The following is a 12,916-nucleotide window of genomic DNA, read 5'->3' on the forward strand; positions in this document are numbered from 1 at the left end:
GTGAGAGGCAGGGCTGGGGACAGCTGGCTTTGGATGACTGCTTCTCCCTTCCTGCAGAGCGTCTGAACATCCAGATCGTGTCAGCCCAGAGCCGCACTGGCCTGCTCACGGCCCAGGAGGCCCAGCGTGTCCGGCAGCTGCATGAGGAGAACCGGCAGTTCCTGCGCATCCCACGGAGGCGAGTCCTGCAGGGTCGGGCCTGGATCCCTCTCTGCTGAGTGGGCTCAGCCCCTCGGTGGCTACAAGCCTGGAGACAGCCCTCTGCTTTGTCAATACCCTGTTTTTGGGGGAGCCGCTACCTGGCCTGCATGAGTCTGCTGTAACCCGCAGCACAGGTGCCTGCCTGCCGCGCGGGTGCTGCCAGCCCCAGCCCATCTGTCCTAGTTGTGTGGGTTTCCTGCTCAAAGCCCGGCACTGCTGGTACATCCAGGCCACCTGCTAAGCCTTTCCAGAGCTCTGTGCGTGGTGGACGGAGAGATGAATCTCCCATCTTGAATGACCTACAAATCTTAGCTTGAAAAAACAGCTTTGTGAGTTCTGGTGTGCATAGGATAGTGTCCTCTCAGCTAGTGGAGTTTAGAAGTAACAAGGAAAAAAGGTGTACTTAAAGCTGCTGAAAACAGGTGCTTGCACGTCTAAACTATAACCATCTCGGTGTAGCTGAATGTGTGGTGCCTGTGTCCTTTGTGGATGTTTACTGCAGTAGTGTAACTGGTCTAACTGCTATTTCTCACGCAAGCCCCATGGCAAGCACAGGAGCCTGCCAATTAATAGCTAAACAGCTATAACAGGTATAAATTCGATCTAGCACATTCCAATCAAACCTGTCATTATCTCAAACCCTTCGAGCCCCATGTTGGGCGCCAAAAAGGACTGTCGTGGTTTAATCTCAGTTGGCAACTAAGCACCACGCAGCCGCTCGCTCACTCCCCCCCGGTGGGATGGGGGAGAGAATCGGAAGGGTAAAAGTGAGGAAAAACTCGTGGGTTGAGATAAAGACAGTTTAATAGGTAAAGCAAAAGCCACACACACAAGCAAAGCAAAACAAGGAATTCATTCACTCCTTCCCATGGGCAGGCAGGTGTTCAGCCATCTCCAGGAAAGCAGGGCTCCATCACGCGTAACAGTTACTTGGGAAGACAAACGCCATCACTCCAAACGTCCCCCCCTTCCTTCTTCTTCCCCCAGCTCTATATACTGAGCATGACATCACATGGTATGGAATATCCCTTTGGCCAGTTTGGGTCAGCTGTCCTGGCTGTGCCCCCTCCCAGCTTCTTGTGCACCTCCAGCCTTCTCAGTCGGTAGAGCATGGGAAGCTGAAAAGTCCTTGACTAGTGTAAACACTACCTAGCAACAACTAAAACATGGGTGTGTTATCAACATTGTTCTCACCCTAAATCCAAAACACAGCACTGTACCAGCTACTAGGAAGGAAATTAACTCTATCCCTGCCGAAACCAGGACAGACCACTCACTCCAAAACGTGCTTGTTACAGGCCACGTTGGGATAGGGCAACCAGTGCGGAGGACTTGAAGCAAGCCGAGAGGGAGAGCTTTCTTGAATGGAGGCGACAGCTTGCCCAGTGAGTATGCCACTTGCGTCTGGGTAAGTAGCTGGTGGCATTTGGAGGCAGAGGAAGCAGTGGGTTGTATTTATCCTTGCTGGACCAATAACATTAATGTCTTGTCAGTAGCTCCCTGTACTTGCTCTGGAAGGCTGGACACCCCAGCCACAGTCCAGACAAGTCTTTGTGATGAACTCTGCCAAGCTCTCCTGTGTGTGCATGTTCTTGTGCTGTTTACAGTTAAAATTCTTCAGGGTGGAGTGTGATGTTCTGCTTTTGCCTGTGAAGTGGAGGAATGGTGAATGTGTCTTCTAAGAGCAACAGTGCTGCTCTCAGTAGAGTGCAGTGCTGCCAGCCTGCGTACGGCAGCTTGCGCTGGTCCGGTGCTGCATCTGCTGGCCTGGAGAGTTAGGTGGTATCTGCTCACACCCTGCGAACCCACGCTTGCCCTGAGTAAAGTCGTTCGGGCGGTGGTAACAGCAGGTCAAGGGTTGTATAGAGCCATTTCGGGTACCATCCCTAAATTCGTTATTTTTTTCCAGGTGGTACTCAATTGAGTAATAACTGCTGGCATTTGGGATAACTTCTCTGGTTTATTATTGTGGCTCTGAAATTTCACAGGCAGACTTTTGATGAGTTTGTGCTCTTTCCATCATTTACCACTTCTCCATTGATCAGGAGCCATTGTGTCACTGCTGAACCGGTGCTACTGACACCAGTTTACCCAGGCGCTTGATCTATTTGCAAAACTAGCAGAAATAGTACCTACTATATGAGTCTGATTTGATAGCGCTCTCTGAAACTAAAGTCTCCTGGATCTAAGGAAGAATGGTGGTGTGCTTATTGCCTGACACGGGCCCGATATGATGTCTCTTTTCTGTTTTGTCTTAGTCTTGAGGAAGAAAAACAGTTAATTCTAACCCCATTTGAACGAAACTTGGAATTTTGGCGTCAGCTTTGGAGAGTCATTGAAAGAAGGTAAAGTATATCACTGTCCGCTCTTTAAAAGTAATGTTTAATGTGTTTTCCTGAATTGAAGCTTTTGAGTCAAGCTTGAAGTGTCTGAGCACAGGAAAAACAATTACAGTTAGTAATGTTTTATTATCAGCACTGAGGTGGTTTTGTTTTGAAGTGATCAAAATGTGACGTGAAGAAGGGCAGCTGCCTAGTGGTGCACACTAGCTCTCAGCACTGCGATTCTGCAGGCGGTTCACTGCGTGTCTCTGATGATTCTTCAGATGCTGCTGCTCTTGGCCTCTTCCAGTAACTCTGTGTGGGAGGCCTCCTTTGAGACTATGTCTTTGAGGTCTTTTGCCAAGATTAACCCTCTCCCCTCTTTCTCAACCGCACAGCTGCAGCCTGACGTTCGGGGTAGGAGGCAAGGGAGATCAACTAAATAACATTGGGAAAGAAAGAGCCTCTTGGTCCTTGGCCTCTTGCCAGGCAGAGAAATTGCAGCAGTGCACAAAAGACAACAGCCTGTCATATCACAGAAATAGCTTTGTTTGCTCTGCCGAGCTGTAATACAATAGGAGTGCTATCTGCTACGTTAATCTAACTGGGGCATTTAATTTCACTAATAATTAAGTTTGAGATCATCTCGTCTGATTTTCCTAAAATTGAAAAATACTTCACCAGTGAGGTCATGGTGAGCTGGTCCTTTCACAGAAGTGGCTTTGTACTGGGTGTTGCTGGGCCTTTGGCCGGCAGAGAGCTGGGTCGGGAGCATCCACTATAGGATATCATGATGTGCAGCATGAGTGTATTGTGTGTTTTGAGGTGGCTGGAATGTGTTATTAACGCCTTTCTGCTCTTGTTGGAGCTTTTTATTTCATGTAGAGTGAGGGTGCTGTCTCAGAATCAAATGGAAAACTCCTCCAGTCCCTTATCTTGCCAGATAATTTGATCTGTTGTCAGCCTTTTTCTTGTGTTTGCTTCAAACTAGCTCCCAGCAGCGTGATTCAGTAACTTCTCTGTATCCCATCGCAGTACCATGGTGTCAGCTTTCTCTCGTATTGATCTTTGAATTTCTGTAACTGTTCAGTACCTCTTTGTACCCATGCAGCTTATTAAATGACTCCCTTGGGGGTTTATTGATTTTTTTTTTTTTTAAAATGTGTAACCAACTGCCTAGTGAGGCTTGAAATTCTTTCATTCAACCTGTGGTGTTCTGCAGCTGTCCTGAGTTAACAGAAATCCCTGTCAAACAAATAGAATCAGCATGTGGCAACCAGTATTTTAAATTACCTGCCTGGACAAGTCCTAGTGGAAAAGGCTGTAGTTAAATTTTCCCCCTCCTTTAGAAAAAAGAAGCATGGATGCCTCTGGTATCTGAAGCCAGTGCCTTTAATTTGCGTGTAGAACTGATGAGTCTTGCTCATATATGTGGTGGCAACCTGGTGTATGGACTTGGAAGATGTTTCCTAAAAGCATGCTTGCAAGGCCTTGCTTGCATGGGGGAGCAACATGTTTTACTGGAGTCTAAGACTATTCTTTCACTGTTCTATGCTTTTTGTGACAAGAAGAGCACAAAGGAAATTCTGAAAATGCCCGATAGCAAATGCTTAGAATCTGCAGGTCGTTTGTGGGAGACTTCGTACATCTCGCTCCATGCGAAGGGGACAGCAGTGTTCCAGAGTACCTTGCTGTGTAGGAAAACCACCTCTTCTCCTCCCTGTAGCCACCTCGCCGCAGTTTGGGGATGAGAATAGACAGAAACAAAGTTGTGTTATCACAGTTTTTAGTAACATTCTAAAGGATAGAATACCACTACTCTGGTTCTTGCCTGCTGAGCATTCTGAACGGTAGATGGATTGGCAAAATTCACATGCTTCTTTTCCCCTTGCTGGCTGTACAGGAGAATTAGTCAAGTGAGGCAGAAATACTGTATGGCAGTACTGGCTTGTAGCGTAAGAATGGCTCGGTTGGGGTATGTGGGATGCTGAGATGCTTTGTTAATTCAGTAAAGGTACTTAGTAGGATAATACAGTTAAAACCATCAAAATTCCAAGCAAAACCTAAAAGTGAGTAATGTGCTGTGCCTTGCTGCTTTCTTTGAGGCAAGGTAAGAAAGAGTACTTTATGGGGCTTTCTTTTATTTTTGCAGTGATATTGTAGTCCAGATAGTAGATGCTAGAAACCCCCTTCTGTTTAGATGCCAAGATCTGGTAAGTAAACCACTTTCTTGAATGTTGTCTTTGCTTTATTTCTTAGAGTTTATATGGTTTCTTTTTTGTTTAACGCATTTAGCCACCTTGAAGCTGTTCTGCTGTTGTGCCTAACTGGATGTCTTATTTATGCAAGACTTCTGGCATCAAATTATTTTTCTTCAGTGTTTTTTGGTATTTCACAGTGTTGTGGATTTAGAGGCAGTTCTGCAGATGTTATATTGCAGATATTACGTTGTTCCTCATTACCCACTAGAAGCGTCTGCACTTAAAGGAATTGTTCTGTTTAAAAGCATAGTGGAATAAAATTGGGTGAGGATTACTGTGCTGAGAGCGAAGGATCAAGAGCTGTTGAAGTGACAGCTTTGAAATGATAGACTGTAGAACACTGTGCATCAATGAGATATGAAATTGCTCAAATAGTTGATCTTAGGAGTTCCTGCTGTGAGATGCTGATTAATATCTTGTCGTAGCTCTAAGCAGGAAGGTGTTTGCACACGTGGCCAGAAACAACCTGTATTGCAGTAGTTGCGTGCTCCGATTTGTTCTTGTAGCTGTCTGCTAAACACCAGTTCCATCTAGCCCAGGGAACGGTAAGCTTAGCTGCACTCGTGTGGAGCTGGATGGGGTAACTTGTCTTGCTGCTCTTATATCACCTTGGGGGGGAGGAGTCGTCCAAACCGGAGCAGGAACTGATCCTTCTCTTGTTTTCTTCAGGAAAGTTACGTTAAGGAAGTCAGCAATGACAAGGAGAACATGATCCTGATAAACAAAGCAGATTTGCTGAGTGAGGAGCAGCGGGCAGCTTGGGCACAGTTCTTTGAGAAAGAGGGTGTTAAGGTGGTGTTCTGGTCAGCTTTGGCAGAGTGCAAACGGCTATCCGGAGAAGCAAAGGTACTGTAGATGACCAGTTCCAGCTGGGTATGTGCTCACTGCCTCTGATAACTTGCTTTGTAGTTATGCTTGTGATGTACCTGAGCACCTTTCTAGGGAAGGCACAGTGCTTGTCTCAAGGAAGGATTATTCTAAGGACCTGTGCAGCTGCAAAACAGCATTTTAATGATTGTTCACCGTTTTACTCTCCTCACTTTTGTCTCTGAATCAAAGTGGTACGCCGTTTGGTCGCTGTTCATAGTGCTTGCAATTTCTCTTTCAAAGGTTAATGACATGATAAATAATACTGAACTAGAATGTAAATTTGTTCATCAGGCTACTCATGAATAGCTACAGAAACAGCCCTTGTAGATCTGTTTGCAAACTCTTAACTCATTGGCAGAATTGGAATCCTTTCCAAGAGGGATTCTGTGAGGGACGTGGTTATCTGTACAGAGGATTTTTCTCTCCCGGGGGGGGAGGTGTTTCTTAGAGAACCTGAAGTACCTGAGAGCCTTTCTTTGTCCAGTGGAACAAACTGTGCTGCTGCCCCAAGTTATGTGTTATCAATAGATGCCGCTTTCAGGTTTTACTGCGTTCATCTGTTACAGCCATCGCTATTCAGCTATGGAACATCCCATATCTCCTTCCAGAAATACCTACTGGTATAAATTACCTACCTACCCTAAACAGCTGGCTTACAGTCCTTGGATAAAATGTTTTTACAGATTGATTTAAAAGCAAGACTTTGTGTGAAAGTGTTAGTTCTGTTTTCTTTTTTTAGAAAGAAAGGTCAAAATACTGTTGTTATGAAAAGGTCTGTCTTTTTGAATGTGAACTGTTTGCAGGGAAGAAATGTAGAGTTGGACTGTAAACAAGACAGGTTGAAATTATTTTAATGAAATATTTAGACCTGAAACAAAATGGCTTTGTGTTCTGAACATTTTGAAAAATTTACATTCATTCCTATTGCTAGGAACACTTGATAATTTAAAAAAAAACCATTTGCTGGGGGGTGCTGCTGCTGTGGGTGTGCGCGCAGAGTTGTGTTTCTGGAGAGAAACCTCTAACGACTTCACAATGAAGCTAACAATCCCTCTTGGAATACTTTTGTCATTCTCCTAAAACGGGCTAGTTGTTTCTACACCCTACTTAAGACCCCTAAAAAAACCTGTGTGATGTAAGCTGATGAAAACACAGTTGACTGCGCTGCAGCAACTGCAGTCAACAGCAAGACTTCGTGTTGTCTTTACATTTCACCTATGAAATACTGTTCCCACAGGAACTAGACACTGGAGATGTAGCAGAGGACCCAAGTGATTCCGAGGATGAAAGCTCCAGTCAAGAAGATGATGAGACAGCACAAGATAGCGCAGAAAGCACATCCACAGGCAATGCTTTGCAAACGGTAAATCAAGTTCTGGTTAGTGACGATGACAGTAGTGATGAATATGAAGACTGTGAAGATGATGAAGAGGAGGCCTGGCAAACCTGTTCTGAAGACGAAGGCGGGGACAAAGTAAACGCTATTGCCCCAGAGAGGATGGAAAGCAGGACTGATGGTGCTGCAGTGCAGCCTGTAGTGCAGGAGCAGAACAGGAACATCAGGAACTTTAGCCATCTGGTACAGAGAAACGAGCTGCTGGAGATATTCAAAACCATGCACAGTGGACCAAGGGTGAAGGATGGGGAAGTAAATGTTGGGCTGGTGAGTTGGACTTTCTGCTTAGATGGAACTCGCTTAATCTAAACTTTAATTCCATATGCCTTCCACGGGAAAAATTCATCCTGTAGCCTGGCTTCCTATAAGGTTAAAAAAACCTAGCAAGCACAAATCACGGAGGGTTTTGTGCAAATACTAATTCTTAAGTTCCTGGAGCTCAGTTTTCCCCACTGCTTGCCTTAATTTTTTTCAGTACATTTTATTAAAGTACTTTTGTGTCAGAGCTCTGCCAGAGTCTTCTGGCATCGCCCTGCCTGATATCACTGTTACCATTCCACTTCTTTGTCATCCAGGTGGGTTACCCTAACGTTGGCAAAAGTTCGACCATCAACACAATCCTTGGAAATAAGAAGGTGTCAGTGTCTGCTACACCAGGCCGTACAAAACACTTTCAGGTATTGCTGACAAAGAGCGTTGATCTTTTCATCTTTTTATTTTTTTCCCCAGTGGAAGAGAGCTTCATTATGAACTAGTTGTAACCATGTGGACTTACTGAAAACTCTGTTTACCAACCTGAACTCTGCCCAGCAGAGTTTAGGTTGGAGAGGGATGGGCTTGATGTATGTAACTTTGGAACTATAGTTCCTGCTTCCAAACTCTTGCTGCAGTTTGAGAGTCAGTCATGAGAGCTGCTGTGCAACGGGAGATATTTTCCATCTCCTGTTTTTATTTAAGTAGCTTGGCCCTTCTTTTTTCAACACCAGTCATGAGGAGAGAACCTCTGAAAAGTGAGTGCCCTTCTGAATAGCTGAAGGTCAAGCTTTCAAACCATCCTTCTTGTCAGCAGTTGTTGCTGTGAATAAGTCTAATTATGCTGCCGTTTTCATATTGATCAAGCTCTTAATTTTGAGGTAGCAACTGCAATGCTATAATGAGCATTGTGGGATTTGTACTTGTTCAATCTCCTACCTGTTTCAAAAGGTCCAACATAGTTAAAGGTTTCTGGAGTGCTTTCTTCTCTACCATCAGATTGGAGAGCTGAAGGTGTTGCTGCCCCCATCTGGACACCTTATTTATGAACCTTGGAAGGGCTGCTGTCTCCCACATCAGATTTCCTTAATTCATTGGCTGGGGCCAGCAGGGCAGATGTCTGTGTTGGTAGAATTTCTGCTTATTCTTATTTGCATCCTTGTTCCATCTATGCATTTGATTTTTTTTGTTTGTTTTTTTTTGTTGTTCCTTTTTCCTCCATGGACACTGGCTTACCTTGGTGAACTCATTGGTTATTTATTGTGTAGACCCTGTATGTGGAGCCTGGCCTGTGCCTGTGTGACTGCCCTGGTCTGGTGATGCCATCTTTCATCTCTACCAAGGCAGAAATGATTTGTTCTGGAATTCTGCCTATAGACCAGATGAGGGACCATGTCCCACCCATTTCTCTAATATCCTTTGCATGGGGGTTGTGAGAGTGTCTGCAAGCGTTGGATCTGGAGTATGCAATGTAGCATGTTCCAGCCCTGCTAGGGGCACACGTGCTCATGCGTTGAGGGTGGTGGGGACATGCATTGGATAAAACAGCCCTGCTGTGTTGGTCTTTCCCCATCTCATTTCAAGCTTGTCTTGTTGTCAGACTTGCCTCGTTTTTCTGGTTTGCGACAAAATCCAAAAGTCATTCTTAATGTGTGCTCTCAGAGTGACTAGGGCAAGATTACTTGTGTAGCTGAAAATCACCAGGTGGTTTCCTTCACTAGCTTACGTTTGCCAGCATATCCCACGAAACATTTTGGAAGCAACCTATGGAATAAATATCATAAGGCCGAGGGAAGATGAGGATCCGGATCGAAAGCCAACAGCTGAAGAGCTGCTAACAGCATACGGATGTGAGTGACGATCCCTTTAAAACCTATCACCTACGCTGTGTGCATGGTCCTGAACATGGCCTTAGGAGAACTTCTTAAAGTTAGGCCCAACCCAGGTTTCTCATGCATCGAACCTCCCCATTAGGACTTGCCCTCCTGTCAGGAAGGGCCTTTGTTAACAGCTAATCTCATGGGTTTGTTGCAATGGTGCTTTGCCAGTTTCATCCGACAGATGTAGTGATTGTGCTGAGGATGTTGGTGAAATGCCCTGCCAGTCTGTGTCGTGTGGTGCTCTCATCCTTTTAGATACCTCCCACCAATTGTGTCTTGAATTAGACTTTGAAGAATGCAGTGAAGGTTTATCTCCCTTGTCTGATTCTCTGATGCAGTTAATCTTCTCTGGCCTTAAAACAAAAAAACAGCAGGTTTTCTGGTGGCAGGGAGATGTCAGCTCTCATCATTCCTTTCAGGTTAGGATGCTTCTGCAATACCTCTACAGTCAGCAACGTTCCCTATTTTCCCTGCTTTCCCCAACGGAAGCCTCTTTCTAAGGGAGTTTTTTTGAGAAAGGATACAAATGTGCAGTTAGGCAGTAGAGAAGAGTGTATTAATTCTCCTGTTGTACTGACACAGAATGTACTTTGGATTTGTCTTCCAGATATGAGAGGCTTTATGACAGCTCAGGGACAGCAAGACCAGCCGAGATCAGCCCGATACGTGTTAAAAGACTATGTCAACGTAAGTGCTTCCTACATCTGCGTTTTCTTTCCTGCTAGGAGGTGAATTGAAGGTTCCGCTGGAGCGTGAAGGAGCACAATAAAGTGAATTCTATCTCTCTGGATAAAATCACCATATATCAAAATACTCTTTAAATCAGGCTATTTTTATGTTTAAAAGAATAAATGCAATTTCTCAAGCTGCTTAATCTCAAAAAATGATTGCTTAAAAATATGGTGCTAGCTAAATAAATTATCATATCTCTAAATAGGCAGCAGATATTCAGGAAACGAACCCATATTGTACAGTTGGACTAGTATTTGGCACTAAGGGCTGTAGTTCCGAGTGTTGTAATACTGCATGCTTCTACAGCACCTCTCAGCAACTTATTGTTGAGTATTTCTTAACAGGATCCTCCAGTACTCCTGAGAGTTTTGCACTCTATTGTTTGCAGCTGGACACTGCAGCTGGAAATGGTGCTTTGAAGTAGAGGTGGAACAGTACTTTAACTTAGAAGTCGAGCCAGTTGTTGCCTGCGAGGAGAAATAAAGTGTACTGATAGTTAGTCTGCCAGTGTGAGGCCCTGGAAGTCCAGGGCCCTTTTTAGGTTTGGAGTAGTTTCCTTTCCTTTCTGGGTCTCGCTCTGAGGTTTTCTGGTAATATCTGTATCCCATTGCTTTCACAGGGGAAGCTGTTATATTGCCATCCACCTCCTGGCATTGACCCAAACGATTTTCAGCACCAGCATCAAAGATGCCCACAGAGCAGAACTCTGCAGGCCAGTGGACAGGTGAAGCCTGAGAAGAATACTAAAGCAAAACAAATCGAAAATGTGGTGGACAAAACATTTTTCCACCAGGTAAATTCTGGAGGAGGTTTATTCTAGGAGTTTTTACTGCAGCACTGGTGTGTCATAGTTACTGGAAAAAATAGCTTTGAGTATGGAGGGGTGCTGGGTTGAGTTAATGGTGTTAGATGCTGTGGGATCTGCATGTAATTTCTACCCAAGAGCTCTCTGTGCTTTTTATTATCCCCTAAATCACTGGGAATGTCCTAGGTGACTGCAAGATAGCTAACGAGGTGTGCATAGTTGATTTTTAAAAGGTCAGTGGGGTGACCCTTGTCATTATGGGCCTAATGTCAATCTTGAGCAAATGGGAGTGACTGGGAAGAAAGGAAGGAGGGTGGCGTGACACAGCAACTGATGGAACATGGTTTTGGACTAACGGGTCCTTCAAACTAACTTTCCTTTCTTGAGATGATGTATTTAGGGGACGTGATAAGCTTCTTTAAGACAACTGATTTGGTACTACATGGTTGTTTTGACGTAGAACCTGAAATCAGATGAAAAGAATACAAACGGATTTAAAATCTAATTGAGAAATCTCAAAATGAAGTGGAAAATGGGAATTTCTCTTAACTTGTATGCTTCTTGTTAGGTCCCACAGGGATCTGTTTTGCCCCTACATTACTGAAAAAATTTATTAATGAGTCGTAATGAAATATCAAATCCATAACTGATTGAGTCTGCATACCTGACAAAGATCAGAGCAGGGTGTTTAGCGGTGAAGAGGATGGGTCATAGATAGCATGATCCATTCTGTTTGGTTAGCTGGATATGAAGAGTATTTGTTTCAGCAGAGCTAAAGATAGTCATGCATTTTGAAAACAAGAACTCGGGCTCTTTTCAAAAAACAGTGAGCTGTTTCGGAAAATGATGACCTGCAAAGAATTTTTGGGATTACTAGACTCTTCCTCTGGCTGCCCAAAGTGCTGGCAGGAGCTGTGAGCCCCGGCACCACTACCCACGCTCCAGACTTGAGCAAGCTATTTTTGTCTCTGGCTTTCACAGACGCCAGATTTATTTGCAAAGACAATTTGTTGTGTGCAAAGCAGAGACTGTGAGAATCAATCCTAGCGCCGTAGCTAATGTCTGTCGGAGCTCAGTGTCTCGTCAGCGCTCTCCCTCTGCTTGCAGTGGTAGACGCTGAGGACCTGGCGCAGCGAGGCATGGCTGCAGACAGAACTGGAGCGTGCTGGCAGGCTTTGACTCAGCTGCATGGCGTGACCTTTCCTGCAGCTCTGGAGCTGGGGGCTGAGCAGGTCTTGTAGGGTTTGAGCTTGCCTGTGTCTGGTTTTAGTAACATATCACAGTTCCTTGTGGTTAAGTATCTTCTCATCGGTCACGGGTGATTATGACTCTCTTCCAGGAGAACGTTCGTGCCCTGATGAAAGGGGTCCGGGCTGCAATGGGATACCGGCCCGGCAGTGGCCTCGTGCCTGTGACTACACCCAGTCCTGGGAATGTGGTAGGAAAGCCCTGGAAAAAACACGGAAACAGGAACAAGAAGGAGAAAATTCGCAGGATCACTAAGCACTTGGAGGCTTAGCTGTGGCACCGGTATCTGGGACTGCACTGTCCTGCAGGCCTGAACCGAGGGGGGAAAAAAGCATAAGTGGGCATCACTAGCTCACCTGGGAGCTCCGTCCTATGGATTGGCCTGGGCCGGGGATAAGAGTGGGCTCATGGCTGGAGCTCATCCCTTCCGAGAACAAAAGAGACCTGGCCATTCGTGTTATCTGGAAGCCAGCCCAGACGTTTGACTGCTGCTGAAACATCCTTTCAATGAGAGCAGATGGAACCATGCGGGAATGTGGTGGGTTTTTTTTTTTCCTTCCATAAAGGATGTATTTTATAGCTGTTGGGATCAAAGCAAGCCCTGTAAAACTGACTAAAATATTTAAACAGTTGAATCTCAATGAGTGATGGTTTGTTACATTTTGAGACGCTATTGCTCATCTCCTTCTTTTTTTTTTTTAATGCTTGTTTGTTGATTTGACAGAACACTTTAGTGTGTTGAAAAATGAGGTAAAAGTATCTTTATTGCCCTCTTCCTTCTCTGCTATACCGGCCCTATTCTGTAGAATCCGGTACTGAAACCACTCCCTATGTCCCAGCTTAAGGCAGAGCAGAGCACGGCACACCATGCAAGGAAAATGCTGCTTTTATGTCCTTTACACTGAGCTGGTATCAGTTGTTTTTCTGTGTGACTTGCCGCTGGTATTTTA

The 12,916-nt window shown here is 44.9% G+C and overlaps 1 protein-coding gene across 1 annotated transcript in view; it reads left to right on the forward strand.

Annotated features, from left to right (window-relative positions):
* The window catches only part of LSG1 (large 60S subunit nuclear export GTPase 1), a 17,471-nt gene extending 4,869 nt beyond the window's left edge, over positions 1-12,602 (forward strand). Inside the window, exons 2-13 of the mRNA XM_019472863.1 lie at positions 8-178; positions 1,500-1,586; positions 2,460-2,546; positions 4,675-4,735; positions 5,453-5,629; positions 6,891-7,316; positions 7,625-7,726; positions 8,570-8,713; positions 9,028-9,151; positions 9,789-9,868; positions 10,533-10,706; positions 12,058-12,602. Coding sequence (XP_019328408.1) covers positions 8-178; positions 1,500-1,586; positions 2,460-2,546; positions 4,675-4,735; positions 5,453-5,629; positions 6,891-7,316; positions 7,625-7,726; positions 8,570-8,713; positions 9,028-9,151; positions 9,789-9,868; positions 10,533-10,706; positions 12,058-12,237 — 1,813 coding nt within the window. The 3' untranslated portion in view covers positions 12,238-12,602. The remainder of the gene's footprint in view (positions 1-7; positions 179-1,499; positions 1,587-2,459; positions 2,547-4,674; positions 4,736-5,452; positions 5,630-6,890; positions 7,317-7,624; positions 7,727-8,569; positions 8,714-9,027; positions 9,152-9,788; positions 9,869-10,532; positions 10,707-12,057) is intronic.
* Positions 12,603-12,916: the final 314 nt, after the last annotated feature.

The sequence above is a fragment of the Aptenodytes forsteri genome, unplaced genomic scaffold (genome assembly GCF_000699145.1).
Source record: "Aptenodytes forsteri isolate BGI_AS27 unplaced genomic scaffold, ASM69914v1 Scaffold404, whole genome shotgun sequence".
NCBI lineage: Eukaryota > Metazoa > Chordata > Aves > Sphenisciformes > Spheniscidae > Aptenodytes > Aptenodytes forsteri.